This window comes from Mus pahari, chromosome 10 (assembly GCF_900095145.1).
Source record: "Mus pahari chromosome 10, PAHARI_EIJ_v1.1, whole genome shotgun sequence".
NCBI lineage: Eukaryota > Metazoa > Chordata > Mammalia > Rodentia > Muridae > Mus > Mus pahari.
In genome coordinates, this window is record NC_034599.1 from 49,569,695 (window position 1) to 49,585,571 (window position 15,877).

Consider the following 15,877-nt stretch of genomic DNA (forward strand, 5'->3'; position numbering starts at 1 on the left):
ACACACACACACACACACACACACACACACACACATAAGCAAGAGGCATTTGCCTATGTTTGCCACAAGGGACTCAGGATGTTTAAAAACAATTACACTGACTCTCTACAGGCAGAGAGAGGGAGCAAGCATAGGAACAAAGGGAAAGTTCAAGTGTAACATGTAATTTTGACATTGGGATCATGTGAATATTGTAATTATTTAACTAATTCATTCATGTGGAAAAGGGAAAAGATGATTCTTCAGTAGGGAGCAATCTGAAAGGAGTGAATACCACAGTCAAGAATGGAGACATGTGCCTGTAATCTCAGCACTGTGGAGGCTGAGGCAGGAGGACCATGGTAACTGTGAAACCTGATGATGCAGCGATTGTCTGTTAGCATTTCTTCTAGTCCCTGCCCAACAGCTACCTAGCCAGGTAGGAGCCTGGCTGGCTATCAAAGGACTATTTGGCTCCCCTCGCCCCTCTGGCCTTGCTCTCTCAGCCCTGTCTTTCTCTCCACCCCTCTCCTACCCCCCATGTCTCTCCACATGTTCCAGCCTCGTCCCTTCTCTCTCTTTCCTTTCTCTTTCTATCCCTCTCTATCCTCTGTCTTTCTCACACTCCTTTTCACCCCCCTTCTCATGCTCCCAAATAAACTTCATTTTATACCAGACCTGTCATATGGCTGGTACCTCGGGGGGGTGGTGCTTCAGCTCAGGGCCGCTAAGGCACCCCTTCCCACCACATCATGCCACTGCGTTACAAAACATATCAGTCTCTGCTTTTATTTCTTTGAGAATTTTCATAACACAAATTTTTGTTTTAAACGTAAGGCAGGCATTTTACTGAGGTCCTAAAGGTAGACTTCATCTTCTTCAGCTGTCAGCTAGGGACGGTTTGTTTCCCTGACAGAAGCTTGTGGGCGGCTTTTTAAGCTGTCCAGCCTTCCTCCTCCCAAGATCCAGATACAAGCACGGGAGGGGTCAAGAGGTGGCATACTACTGGCCACGGGGCCTCCAGTTGGTTTTCCTTCTTATGAGGGCTCAGCGAAACCACTGAACTAGGCCATTACACGGGTGGGGTGGAGGTTTGTTGTAAATATGAAACTGTCTCATGGCTGTCAGGTGGGGGAGAGAGAAACCAGAGGCATTTCGGGGAGTCCAAAGCTGCCATGGCCACCCGGGGGAGGGGGCATGTGACACAGTGTGACAGTGGAAGGGAGGGAGAAGAAGTAGCCTGGAAATTTAGGGTAGAGTGAAGAGGACGTACACAGGCTGGAAAGAACCAAATGGATTTCAGGTGCATGACAGGCAGTGCTAATGTTAATGTGGAGGAGAAAGCCTGGAGGGTAGCTTGGAGCTTTGATATGTGCTACATGTATATGTTAATAGGGAGCTAGATTTCCCATTTGCCAGAGGTAGGGAAGGGAAGGCTCTTCCTGCTAGGCAGGTTCCTGAGGATTGCTGGGTGTCGACTTCTATCTGCCTGCCTGCGATCCTTCCTTCTCAGTCTAGCCCGAGCTGAGCCCAGACTGTTGGTTAGGACATTGTGAGTGGCACTGCCATTTCAGGAGATGGGATCTAACCATTCCCCGCTGCCCTCTGCGCATGCGTGTGCACACGCACAAGTGTGCCATGCCACAGGTTGACGGCAGATGTCTTTCCTCAACCACTCTCTGACCTTTCTGCCCGAGGCCCTTCAGTACGCTTAGCCAGTGAGCTCCGGGGATCTGTCTCCTTCCTTCTCTTGCATCCGTGGTTACAGGCACTTGCTGCTGGGTCTGGCTTTTCATGTGTGTGTCACTGATCCAAACTCAGGGTCTCATGCACCCCCGGAAGATGCTTTACTCACTGTCTGAGCAGTCTCGCCGGCCGAGCTGGATTGGTTCTTTTAAAACACCACCCCTCTCTTGAGATTATAATTACATCATTTACCCTGTCCCCTTTCCTCTCCACAAACACTCCCAGAGACCCTAGCTCTCGTCCAAATTCATGACCTCTCTTTTCATTAATTATTGTTACACACACACACACACACACACACACATACACGCTCCTAAATACATAAATACTCAGTCTATATAATGTTACGTGTATATTATGTTTTCAGGGGTATTTGGTATTGGATAGTTGGTGTGCCCATCCCTGGGGAGGATTAACTCTCCAGCTCCCAGCATTCCCTAGTCGCCTGTAGTTCTTTGTGCTGGAAAGATTTAAGAGCCAGAGGATCATTGTGAGGTTGTGTCTCCTAGTTGTGTCAGAAGCTCCACCCATGAAGTCTCATCAACATGATTACCTACACGTGAGCTGAACAAGGACAACAACAAGAGGCATGCTCACCTGGATGATGAGGAGAGCGCATGAGGCCTCAGTACTATGCTAGATTGGTTCCTGAACTATCAAGGCTTCAGGCCTACGTGGGCCTTGGGGAGCCTAGTTCTGTTCTGAGTTAGGCTATAATGAGTGAGGCTCAGAAAATGACCTAATGACCTCAGTGCTTCTGAGGCTACTAGGTTATCCCTCAAGGTCATAAAAAGTCTCGGGGTGCTTTGGAAATGCCAGGAACAGATATATATCCCTGATGAGTATTCCAGTGGAGGCAAGGGAAGACACCTTCCATGGCCTCTGGAAACTCAGGTCCCATGGTTCTAGAAGGTTGACCAGTTGGCTCTCAGACTGAGTTTGGACAAGGGGAGAAGGATGCCTGAAGAGAGGGCTCAGTCCTCCTTGTTTCAGATTACTGGTTAGGGCCACACAATCTAAGCCTATCTGTCCATTCCCAGTCCTACACACTTATCCAGGATGGACAAATGGGGATGCTCACAGTGATATACTGAAAGCAGGGCTCAAAAAAGGACCCCATAAAGAGACAGGGCAATCCCTCACTATTCAAGGGAGCCACTGGATAGACTCTTCACAGTAAAGCAGAAGGGAGGGGGAATGGAGTTTCCAAAACCACTCTAAACTGGTACAAAAGCTTATGGTCACATGTCTTGGACTAGACCAAACTCCCACAGAGTCTGAATCTAGTACAGGGTAGCCCAGTACGAGATGCAAGGTTGAGAACCTTATTCAACTTCACTGACAAGCTCGGGGGGGGGGGGGTTAGTCACACCCTGCCAGGCCAACACTACTGTTAGAGAAATTGTTTCTTCAGTTGATGATTTAGGTACCCGCTTAGACCTGTTGGGGGTCTGGGTCCCCCTCAGCTCCGCTCCCACAGCTCTCCTGGCTCCCAGCTCAGCATTTCTCCCTGGCCTCTCTCAGGGAGAGGCCGGTTTCGGCTTCTTTCCAGCACTAGTGTGACCTCAGCAGGCCTGGACTCCGGAAGCTTCCTGGAGGTCCCTCTGTGAGCTAGTGACTCTTAGCGCTCACCTGAGGGAGCTAATCATGAGGGAACCTTCTCCTCTTTAGGAGCTCCTACTGGGTGTCTCACCCATGGCCCGGGCCTGCCCTAGGGAGGATTTCTACAGCCAAGTGAGAACTACAAGCTCCAGCTTGCTTCTTCTTGGCTTAAGAGACTTCTCGAGCAGAGATGAGGGGAGGCATCTGCTATGGTCTCTCTGGAGACCCAGGTTCTCCAGAAGGTTGAGCACCTGACCCTCAGGAGCCAATGAGTGGCTATAGCTCAAGGCACATTTCCAGCAAGTAAAGTAAGCCACAGAGGGGCCCAATGTCCACATCCTTCCCCTTAGGTAAGACCCTGCCCAGAGGAAAAGCCATGTTAGACAATGGGCTGGCCAGAAGTATGAGTGAAAAGTGCTATTACCCACTTAACTTCCTCCCCTGTCCCTGTCCTGTCTGCCCCTCTCTTTCTATATGTGTGTGTGTCCCCGCACAGGTTCATGCGCATACATGCATGTTGCATGTTCATATGGACTGTAGGAATGAGATTGCTGGGTGGAGGGTAAAGTACCCGTCCCACTCTAGAGTAGAAGTCCAGCTTCTAACCACATGCTCACCCTCCTTCCCACCAAACCTTCAGGATCTTTTCCAGCTGCTTCTGTGTGTCAACCACGATGACATTGGCTCGGCAGTCATGGGAGATGTACTGGCAGGCCTCTGGGGAGCTGGTGGTGTAGATGCCAGTGACGATGCCCCTACATGTCCAAGAAAATCATATCAGGCAGAGGAACCACCCTCCCCCCACACACACACACACACAGCCTCCATCCTCGGGGAACTCCAGAGGTCTTAAGGTAGGGCCCTTAGTCATCTCGGCAGGCAGGGATGGGGAAAAGCAAGCCCAGACGGCCCCAGGGGAGATAAGGGATGCCTGGGAGAGGCAGAGGGCTCACTAAGGAGATAACAACCCTCTCCGCACTTTCTGCCCATCGCCAATCCCTGCTCAGTCACTCACCCTGCGAACACTGTGCCCACTGCCGAGAAGAACCATTCTGGAGAGTTGAAGCCGAGGATTGCCACGCTGTGGGCACGCTCCAGGCCGAGCTCCAGGCCAAAGGCAGATAGGCAGGTCAGCTACACAGAAGGGTAGAAAGGGCCTCCCCTCACCTCCCACCTTGGTCTTGCTCTCCACTAGACTACAGAGACCCCACCAGGTCCACCTCAGATTCTACCAGCTGAAGAACCTCCTGGGGCATCAGTTTCTGGCAGCCCCGTTGACCCTTTCTATGATTTTCTAGGGAGCCCTAACTACTAGGTTTCCCAGCCTTGCTGGAAGGTGGCCTGTGATAAAGGCTCCATAAATATAAACTTCTTAGCACAGGACCCAGATACAGTGTTAGCCCATCTGGTAGTGTCAGACTTTACAATGGTGGTTTCTAGGGACCTTGCCTGGTGGGGAGTTGGGAAGGAGGCCTTTGAGAGCTAAAGCTAGAAAGTGAGTCAGGGGCTGGGGTGGGGGCGGGGAAGGGGAAGGGATGTAGAGTGATGGGCTCCTACCTTCAAGAAGCCTTTGGCTACTTTGCGTGCAATCAGGTAGTACTGGTAGTAAGAGATGCGCTCCCACTTGTCCTTGCGCTTGAAGCCCAGAGCACTGAGGCTCCCATACTTATCCAGGGCCTCGTAGAACATCTGGTGCACGGTATAGGGACGCTGAGTACAGAAAGGTTCCAGGCGCAGGCGCACTCTCCCATCCGCCCGAGTCGTCCATAGTGCTTCCTCTGCAAGGGGAACGAAGACCACAGTCTAGTCAAGCCCGCCTGGGGTTGTCTTCAGAGAATCCAGTTCCGACCTGGGCGGGGCTTCCATGCCTGCTGCTACTGCCGCTGCCTCTAGAACAGAATCTTGAGAGCTAGCGGGCCAGCCAGGCCTGGGATGGGCTGGATGACTACTTGGCCTTAGAAGAGGAGCAAAGCAGGAAAGGGAAGAGGAGACTGAAACAGGCCCTATTCTGCTTTTATCCAGTCAGAGCTTGCTTGCCAAGGATGGGGACGGGCAGAAGCAAAGCTGTATCAGCTCACAAGAAAAAAACTATCTCTGGGCTCAGAGCTTCTCAGGCTCCTGCCAGCAGGTGGGGGCAGATCCAGTTGGACAGAAAGCCAAGGCTTTGGAGGGGACTGAATAGCAGCAGGTCTAAGATCCCTAGTCAGCTGAGCCTGAGGGCAGAGACCTGACGGCCAAAGTCTAGATGTCCAACCACGCCACGGCCTTCTCTCACAGCCATCACATGCCACAGCCATCTCCAGGGGTGTGGCCTGAGACAGGCTTATGTCACAGATGAGCAGCCGGGGCCCAGATGGCTTCACTCACTTTCTCCATGTCACACAGCAAGGATGAGGCTGAGTCAGGACTTGAACTCACACTCACCTGATGTTTTATCCCACACTTTGGGACACTGTGTATGGTGGGCAGAAACAGAACTGGGAGGCATCCTCCTGTTGGCTGAACTACGGAACGTGTGAGGTGAGGCAAATACTACAGCCTGAATCTGCTTCCTCAGGGGGAAGGTACAGCGTTTATCGGTGAGTATGGGGAATGGAAGAAATGTATAGATGAGGGAGACACAGGTACTCAATAAATGCATATTCTCCTCCATTTTCCTGTTTGTACAGGAAGTTTGCTTGGGTATTCTGAACTCCTATAGACCTTTTTGGCTTGTTTGTTTGTTTGTGTTCAGAGTCTTTAAAGGCTAATCTCACATTTACAATCTTCCTGCCTCTGCCTTTCAAGTACTGGGATTATAGGTATGAGCCACCATATCTGACTGGGACATTCCCCGGGACCAGGATGATCATTCTAAAAGAGTGAGCACAAGTTGGTAGAGAGTGAGCTGTCCAGGACCCCTGGGGCTTCACTGCTGTCTGCTTGCCAGACATACTCCATCACACCTGCCGGAAGACAGTTTCCTCATACTGCTAGCCTCAGGCTGGCATCGACAGGGTATCTTGCCTCTGGTCCTATATGAGTTAGACAAACAGACTGGGCGCCCTTCTGAGATACATTCTCAGACTGCACATAGATTTTGAAGTTGGTAGAAGGAGGAAAAGCTCCGGGCTCTGAGGCAGAACAGGTCCAGGTCCAGTCAGAAGGAAACATGGCCAGGGACATGGCAGCCTGAGAGAAATACAGGCTAGGCCAGCAGAGGGCACCAGAGAGAAGGCCTTCCATCCACTAACCAGAAAGCTGAAGGAGGAACTGCAGAGTCAGGGTAACTTGAGTTCCAAACCTTGACGCTGTCACTTTCTAATGTGACCCTAAGACATTATCTTCTTCTTGGATGTACTGTGATGATGGAAGGTAAGAGGGGTTAGGTAGGACAGAGAAGCTGGGTGCTCAGGCAGTGCTGGTGGGAATGAAGGCAGCAGTACAGCCCTATTGGGAGATGGGAGACAGCTTAACTGTTTCTCAGAGAGTCACTACAGGACCTGGCATTGGGGCACCTAGGTATCCACACAAGACACACTAACACATTATCCACACCAAATGCCTGTATGTGGATGTTTATAGCAATATTATCTATCAGCCCAAGAGGGGAAAGAACTCAGACATCCACAGTCAGGTGACTAAAGGCTTATTGTCTCGATGTAAGTGATCTACCCAATGGGATCCATTTCTACCGTAAGAAGGAGCACTGATTCTGATTTGAACACGGAGACAGCTCAAACCGTGTTCAGTGAAAGAAGCCAGATGCAAAAGGCCATGCATCTTGTGAATTCAGTTAGAAGAAGTACCCAGGAAAAGATGGGCTGGTTGCCTATAGCAGGAATGGGAACATCCATAAGAAGAAATCTTTCGGGGTTGATGAAATATTCTAAAAGTGAATCATGGTGATGATTACACAGCTCTGAAAATTTCTTAAAAAAATCATTAGATTGGGCCTGGCAAGATGCTCAGTAAATAAAAGCACTTGCTTAGAGATCTGCGCTCCATCCCTACTACACAGTGAAGCAAAGAACTGACTCCTGCAAGTTGCTCTTCACCTGTATAGCATGGTACCTTCACGTGTCCAACCCACAAACACATAATAAATAAGCAAACTTAGGGCTCAGAGGTTAAGAGCCCTGGCTACTCTTCCAGAGATTCTGAGTTCAAATCCTAGCAACCACATGGTGGCTCATAACCATCTATAGTGAGATTTGGTGCCCTCTTCTGGCAGGTAGGTATACATGCAGGCAGAACACTAATTTTTTTAAAATAGTAAAATAAATAAGTAAAGTAAAAAAAAAAAAAAACCTTTGGGTTGCATACTTAGAATAGGTGAATTAAATTGCCTATAAACTATACCTTAGTGAAGTATTATTTTGCCTCTAAAATAATGAGAAAAGTGAATGAGAGGAGGGCTGGGGATGTAGCAAGGGGGTAGAGTGCTTATCTAGCCTGCACAAAGCCCTGGATTCAGTCTCCAGCACTAGATAAACTAAGTGTGGTCATACATGCCTATAAAACCAGCACTTAAGAAGTGGAGACAGCAGGATCAGAAGTTCAAGCTTGTCCTGAGCCACATAGCGAGTTTGAAGGCAACTTGGGCTACATGAGAATCTGTCTTAAAAAAAGATGAAGAAGGAGGGGGAGAGGGAAGGGGAGGGGAAGGGGGAGGAGGAGGAGGAGGAGGAGGAGGAGGAGGAGATTGACCTTCCAAACCGAGCAAGGACCCAGAAGCCAGTGTGCTTAGTGTGTGTAGAGCTGGACGCCTAGTTGCTGTCCTGGGGGACAGACCACTTAGACTAGAAAAAGTGGTTTCCTCTTCCTATGGTCTCTTCTAGAAGTTCACGGCCCACTGCACCTGTTCTGCTAGCTGCCAAAGCAGGCAAAGGTAAGCTTCAGTCCTGTGATCCATCACTAAAGCCTCCCTCAAGCCAAGACTTCCTTCTTCTTTTTCACTATGGACTGGAGATTGAAACCAGGCACTTGTGCGTGCTAGGGCAAGTGCTCTACTGCTGCGCTGCATCTCCAGCCCACACCAAGAGGCTTACTGCTAAGCAGTGATAATTCTTGTTTTGATAACAAAAACGGAATACTTCCTGTAAGAAATATGAAATGGGTCAGAAGCCTGGGCTGTGAACGTGGGTGGCCTCCTTACCCCCAAACATAGCAGAAAGGACTTGGTTTTTATTTGGCTGCTGTCACAGTCGTGTTGTTTTTGGTTTTGTATGCTGCTGGGGATACACCCTGCACAGCAGTCTACACTGAGCCACAAACACAGCTCATCAGTGCTGCTGGTGTTTGTTCAAAAAGAAGCACAATGGGAAAGAGAAAGGCCACACCCTCTGAGAGATAACCGAGGAGGGAAGATTCAAAATGCCCACGAAACTTCTGTGGCTCGTGTGTCAGCATCATAATCAATAATGCACAATAATGAATAATAAATGAATGAGGGCCCAGGGACTTGCCGTGGAACCTAAAGCACAACCATCATTCCCACAAAGAAATGATGGGTTTCTCTTGCTCCCTTAGGCGTGGGGTGTCCGCGTGGACCCTCGGTTTCTTTTCCTTTGATGGAGACCCTGAACAGTATGATATGTCCCTAGTCTGAGAAAAGCTACAACGTTTGAGAAAGGACAGTAACTAACATGTGTATTTGAAAATGGCTGAGCTGCCTCTGTGCTCTCAGTACAAAAAATTTAGTCTGTGATGTAGTGCGTATGTTAACAGTTTCCATTTAGCCATTTCACAATGTAACACTCCATCATAAGTACATAGCTTTCAATTTGTCAATTAAAAATATTTAAGGGGGAAATCTATAATGCAAGGACAATAACTGTACCCCCAAGCCTCTGTTAGACAGGTAAGAGGAGTCAGGGGCTACTGTTGAGGAAATGGAAGTGTGTGCTGGACAGAAAAGGCCATTGCTACTTAGCGGTGGCACCTGCTGCCCAGTAGGTGTGTTGTGCATTGAATGAGAATGTCCCCTCAGGCCCAAGAGCTTGAATACTTGGTCCCCAGTGGGTGGAACTGTGTGGGAAGGATTAGGAGGTGTGGCCTAGTTGGAGGAGGTATGTCACTGGGGTCGTTTGGAGGTTTCAGAAAAGCCTCACCCATCCCCAGTCTTTCTTCCTCATGCTTGCAGATTGAGCCGTGAGCTCTCAGCTGCTGCTTCAGCACCATGCCTGCCTGCCTGCCCGCCTCCTGCCGTGCTTCATGCTGTCGATGCTCATGGATTCTAACCCTGAGCCCAAAACTAAATACTGACTTTTATAAGTTACTTTGGTCATGGTGTCTTATTTTAGAAATAAAAGTAACTAAGACAAATGTAGACCAAGAGTTATCAGAAGTCTGAATATATGTGTATAATCAGACTTATTATATATAATAAATTATATATATATACATACATATATATATATATATATTGTGGTTTTTGAACATTTAAATATTTTAAAAATGATGTGGGTCAGATCAAACATAGCCATTAACAAGCCATCCATCTCATACTCTCTACAAGACAGACTTCTAGCGGTAGGATTACTGGATCAGATTAAAAACAAAAAAATTCTTTTAAAATTTTGTTTTGGTGCTAAGGAATTTGAAGCTTTGGATTGAACCCAAGCACGCTCTAAGAATGTGTTCCAGCCCTAGCCATGTTTACATTTTTGACGCATGTTTTTGGATAGAGTTCTTCACCTTTTTTTTTTTTTTTTCCCCTGCTTTAGCTCCGAGAGCCCGTGCTTTGGCTTTTGTGTGCTCAGCCTAGAGCCCATGCTTTGGCTTCTGTGTGCTCAGCCTACCTGCTGCTTGAAAAGAGTAAAACAAAACGGGAAGAGAGGAGGTTGGTTAGACTGCAGCTCGGCTCCCTCCTAGTCTCATGAGACAGGACAGAGACCTTCCCCTCCTGAGACCCAGTCATCCTTCTCCCGCGGGAGGCCACCATTGTCATGAGTTGGTTGCCAGTCTTGTATGCCTACAAATCGTCTGCCACCCAGCTAAAGCTGTGTGTGGGTCGCAGGGAGGCTGAGTGGTAGCGGGGCTGGTTGACAGAACTGGGGTTCCGACATACACTCCCTGACACTCACACTGTCCATATCTGGTGTGCTGTCCCTCAGGGTGGACTTCACTATAAACCTGGTTCCCATATCGCCTCTGGGGAGAGATAGTGACTCTTGACCAAATCCTATCATTGTAACCTTGGACCTTCTAGCTGATAATCTGCCCTACATTCCTCAGGCTTCCAACGTATCCTTTCTAAATCTCAATCAGATCTGCTCAAAATATTTTCTTCAGGCGCATTGGACGTCCTGTTCTGGCTGCTTCCTTGTTCTCTGCCAGGCTCTCTCTCACATAACCCTTAGCTATCCCAGCTTCAGCCACTCATCGCCTGAGACATTTCCAGCCCCACTTGCCTCCTGTCTCTGTACCTTTGTACGCGTTGTGACTCTAGCTGGAAGACCTCTCGCCCTGCGACAAGGACATATTCCATGTCACTTTAAAGTCCATATGCTGTCCTCTGGCTGAAGGTCCCCGCGCCCAAGCTAATTGGACGGTAAAGCCACACCTGCAACTGCCTGTAGTGCTGAACTGTTAATCTGCACGGAGCTCTTGGCTGTTAAACTGTTAATCTGCACTGAGCTCTTGGCTGGTAATCTGCACTGAGGAGATCTTGGCAGGTCGCACTTTTAGCCACCCATTAGAGCTCCCTGCATTCATGAATGAAAGGCACACACATGTCAGCTTAATTTATAATATGCCTAACTAGTTCAATGGCTGGGCACTTCTAAACCTCCCCCCAGGCTCACACACACTCCCCTCCAGTATTCCTGAGTTAACATTTTCTAAAACTATTTTTTGTCTTTGGTTCCCCAGACCCAAGCAAGGGAATCACCCCTGGGGCCTCTTTGCCGGATTCTTACATGGTGGTGGGCCTTTAATTCTGATCTCTCTGTTCCCTTTCATGGCAATTCTGTCTGTTCTTCACCCCCCTCAGTCCTTTGCCTGCGCCATCTAAAAGTCTGTTTTCCTCCAATTCAATAAAGAGTTGCCTTACAGAAAGACTGGGTAGGGACCCTCAGTGTCTGGAAGAGCGACTTTTGGGAACCAAATTAAGACAAAGCATTAGAAGTAATTCCTCAGCAACTGCCTCTCCTGCTTTCAAATCCAGGTGGCCTCTTCCCTAGATCCTGAGAATCAGCAGCCTGGTACAGAGTAGAGGCCTTTAGGTATTTACAGAAGGACACGTTGGCCTTCTCATTCTAGTAGAGGGCTGGGCCGAGTGACTGTGCGGCAAAGAGATCTAAGACTTTATCTTTGTACTTCACCCAGGCCCCGAGGAAGATGGCAGGGCAGGGCATGGTGCTATCCAAATGCAGGCAGGGGGAAAGTCCCAAAGACCCACAGGTAGGACATAACAAAACAAGCCCCTATCGTTTAGGGCCTGGTGTGATTTACATTGGCCTGTGTCCCCCTGGCTTGAGTCTACCGCATGTCTCTGGCCCTTGGGCTTCTGGCACCAGCTGAAAAGCCTGCCCTTGGATTTTGAAATTGAAGGAATGGAAAACAGAGGTCTGGGGGTATTTCCTGCTCCCAAAACCTGTGTTGACACCGTGCCCTCCGCCAACGTCCAAGCCTACGGCCAAGGGGATGTGTCTAGACAAGTTAAGAGGTCTGAGCTTGGGTTTTAGCTATCGGTGTGGCCTGCTAAAGACAAGCTAGAGAAGTCAGAAGGATCCATCCCTGCCCACAGGTGCCGGACCTTGGCCACATGAGTGAGAAGAGAGCTTGATACTGGGCCACACGCCCATGCATCACTGTGCAGGCAAGCATTTTCAGCTGTGCTCTTCCATGTAGGTGATGAGTAACACAGTCGGAGCTCTTCAGCTCTTTCCCTCCCTCCCAGAGGTGACTGACTAAGATCAGGATAGACAGACTGACACAGAGACAGGCAAGATGAGATCAGGCACACATGCTGAGATGCTGAGGTATTGGAAGCCACTCCACAGAGTGAAACAAGGAGCAGAGGGAAGCAGCAGAACAGAGGAGAGCTGGGACTGGAGAGAAAGAAGCCCGTTCCTCCTCCTTCCCTCCGCGAAATACTCCCTTTCTCTTTCCTTGTCCTCAGGATAAATACCGTATCTTCTCCCACAGTCATCTTGCCTGCCTTCTACCCTTCACTCTTGATTCCTCCAGAAGGAAAAACCCCAAAGCAGCAAGAGCCAAGCCAAGCCAAGCCAAGCCCATCGCCCTCCAGGCTCCATTGTTCAGAAGGATACAATGTAAGACACCCGCTGATAATTTTACCAAAGGAGGCTGCCAGTGCTGTCTCACTGAAAGAGTGAGGAGTTCTGGAGTCAGCCACGATGCTGGTTAACAGGCTGCACTTGTGAAACAATGAGACAAATACAGTATACAGTAAGCCCGTGGAGATGGGCTTCCTCCTGTGTGGCTGGAAACAGCCCCATGGTCCAACAGGGTCTAGTGAAATGCATCATGGGAACCAGGGATTCCCACACAGTCATTAAGATATCAAAATACTTAATGATACAAGAAAATGCTTATTAGTTATACAGCATCAAGCTAAAAGAAGGAAAACGGGGACTGGGGAGATGCAGTCCAAGCATAAGGACTTGAGTTCAAATGCCCAGCACCCAGGCAAAGAGCTAGACATGATGGAAGGTATTTATAGCCTCGACACTGAGTGGGTGGGGGGGTGGGATGGGGCGGGGGTGGGAGTGGGGAGTCAAGTGGCTTTCCTAAGCTTAGTGACAAGCACTCTATCCAATCTGTGTACAGTGCATTCAGGACAGTTTGTCTCTAGAAAATAGTACAGACCAACAGAGGAAGACACCCAATATTGAGTCTGTACACACATGTAGCCACATGCACACCTGCACAAACACCACACACACACACACACACACACACACACACATGCATTTTTTAAATTCACAGGGAGCCAGGGAGGGGCAGGGGAAGATGCTGCTGAGGAGGAAATTGGATCCCAGAGGAGGTACAGATGAGCCAGTCATAGGAAATAAAAGGAGAGGAACACCATCCCATTAGTCCTGTATTTGTCTAGTGTCCCCTCGCTAGGAAGACTAGCCAGTAAATAGAGAGAGGGTGGGTAGGCCTGATCCATGGGCTTGCTGGAAACTGCTCAGAGACACTCCCTGTTTGGGATGGTCTGCTAGAGACTGGAAAAACGTAGGGAATCAGGTAGGACTGCCAAAACCCTTCAAAATTCAACAGGAGTGCAAACACTGGCTCTTTGCTATACTTAAGGTTAGTGCTGGAATATTAGCCATGATTTACAGCCGGTTGAAATTTTTATTACCAAGCCAGGCAACCAGGATCCCCACTGGAGAAGACTCTGAACAGCAGCTAATACGGCTCAATCTGCCATGCAAATGGAACCAAGCTGGCAAAAAGGCCTGTGCTAGAAGCCGCAGACCAGTACTAGCTGGGTAACTGCCTATCCCAGAGCCAGGCGGGCTGGGCATGTGGGGAGGACTTGTGCCGTCTCCCACCCCACCTGGTCTTCCCCCTTCGTCTATTACTTTCATGTTGCTTCTCATCTTGGCATGACCCTGGCATGTCATTTATCAAGCCACCCATTGTGCTAAAGGGTGCTGGCCAGGCAGGGAGGTGTGTGCTCTGGACTTTTTGGAACAAAGCTTTCTAAACTGCAGACTAGGGAGGAGAAAAACACCAGCACAGCGGTGGAAGCTGAGGGGTGGAGGACAGGGGTGGGGAATAGGGGTGTTTCCTAAAGTCTGTGGGAATAGCCAGCCTCAGAAGTCAAGCATATTTGGGGGGGACAGGATGACACACACTGAGCCTGAGGACACCAGGCTCTCAGACCTGTGACAGACCTCTCTCCTTTAAGACCACATGAATGATCTCAGAGCTGCCTCACAGCATGCCATAGCCCTTCCCTCAATGACCTGTGGAGAAGCAGCCCCAGGTCTTCTCACACAGGGATCCCATGACAGGGCCTCTGGGTGACCTATGGAACCCATCAGGGGACTGTTTGAGAGATATAGAAGGTGCAGAGGGCACACTGGCCTCGGGATATGAAGAATAAGGACAGACACGCAGGTCAGAGTGGTCTTCCAGGCCTTGGTGGTGTGGCATAGACTATTCTGCTAAAAGATCAATGATTCTGTTTCTCTGTGTTTGGTAGGAGAGGCCCTGAAGCTGGCCGTCCCCTGCTAGGCGTCCCAGTGATGGGTCAAGGGCAGAGTGACTCTAAACAGATTTCTGCCATCCCTGAGCCTTCCTTGGTTTCCCTGTCTGCGTGATAACAAAGAAGAATAGGTAACAGCTATGAGCCCCTCCCAGTTCTTGGGCTCTAGGGTTTTTAGCCAGCTTGGATGAATACAAGAGACCCAGGGCTAAGACCACCTGCTACAGAGGAATGAAGTCTGGAATTCTCCTACCTGCCTTGAAAAGAAAGTCCCCAGGAGAGGGCAGAGGGCCAGGTCATGAAGCACTGTCTGAATAATGTCTAGGAGAAGCCAAGTCCCTTGATCCCTGGAAAAGTCTCTCCACGGACCCATCACACGTGTCTTTGGTTGACAGAGATGGATTATCCCCTGGCTCCATTTCATAGATAAACCATTTCTCCAGACCCCGGGGAATCCCTTCCCACTTTCCCCCAATCCTGTCCTCAAAACAGGTTAAAGTGACAGCTGGACCCCTTCCGGCTCCCCAGCTTCCAGCTATGAGCTTCTTGAGATAAGGATAGAAACCTGTTCCCTTCTGTCTCTCCAGTTTGGTTCTCCAGCTTAGACCCTGACATGTGCCCCTGGGATAAGAGTAAGGGACTAGAAAATGGTTTAAAACCCTTGGGCCTCCAAGGTCCCTTCTGGCCTAGGAACCAAGCTGGGCCAAGCGCCTTCAGTTCCCAATCCTCAGCTTGTAACTCCCAGGTAGGACTGGCAACCTCCTGGGGGAGGGGTGGGGGTGGAAAGCTACTCCAGGCAGCACCTCTATCTGGTGTGACCCTGGCAGCGGCTCTCCCTGAGTCTCTCCCCCTCCCTTCTTCAGCTGGGGTTCATGTTCAACCTAGAAAGGGCTAGGAAGAAAATGTGTCCCAGGCCCTGGCACAAGGCTGCCTTTGTGTGGAGGTCAGATTCCAGCATCTGGCTTGGCACCACTGCTCCCTGGGAGTCTAGCCTAGGGATTGGAATGCAGGACCCTCAAATCTCTTGGGAACTAGAGGAGACCAAGAAGCCTCTGAGGGAGTCTCGCTGAACCCTGACTCCAGCAGGCAGGAATCCAGGAGCTCTGTAACAGCTTGGTGGTGAGGAGGCTGGGGCTGGTCTGAATCCTGGTGTGCAACAGGGTCAATCTAGGACCTAAAGAGGGGGACCCTTAGCAGCTCTGCCTCTAGTAAAGTGTTTGGCTCGGAGGAAATCGCTTCTGGTTGTGGAGACCTACATCTTTCATCCCAGCACTCAGGAGGCTGAGGCAGGAAGATGGCAAGTTCAAGGACTGCTGCTCTACAGAGTGAGATGCAAGACAGACAGACAGACAGACACACACACACACACACACACACACA

At 49.7% G+C, this 15,877-nt stretch overlaps 1 protein-coding gene across 1 annotated transcript in view; it reads right to left on the bottom strand.

Moving 5' to 3' along the window:
- Acsbg1 (acyl-CoA synthetase bubblegum family member 1) overlaps positions 1-15,877 on the bottom strand; it is a 55,364-nt gene that overhangs the window by 17,789 nt on the left and 21,698 nt on the right. The window contains exons 3-5 of the mRNA XM_021207286.1: positions 4,885-5,105; positions 4,343-4,431; positions 3,962-4,082 (exon numbers count right to left, since the gene is read on the bottom strand). Of these exons, the coding sequence (XP_021062945.1) occupies positions 3,962-4,082; positions 4,343-4,431; positions 4,885-5,105 (431 nt within the window). The remainder of the gene's footprint in view (positions 1-3,961; positions 4,083-4,342; positions 4,432-4,884; positions 5,106-15,877) is intronic.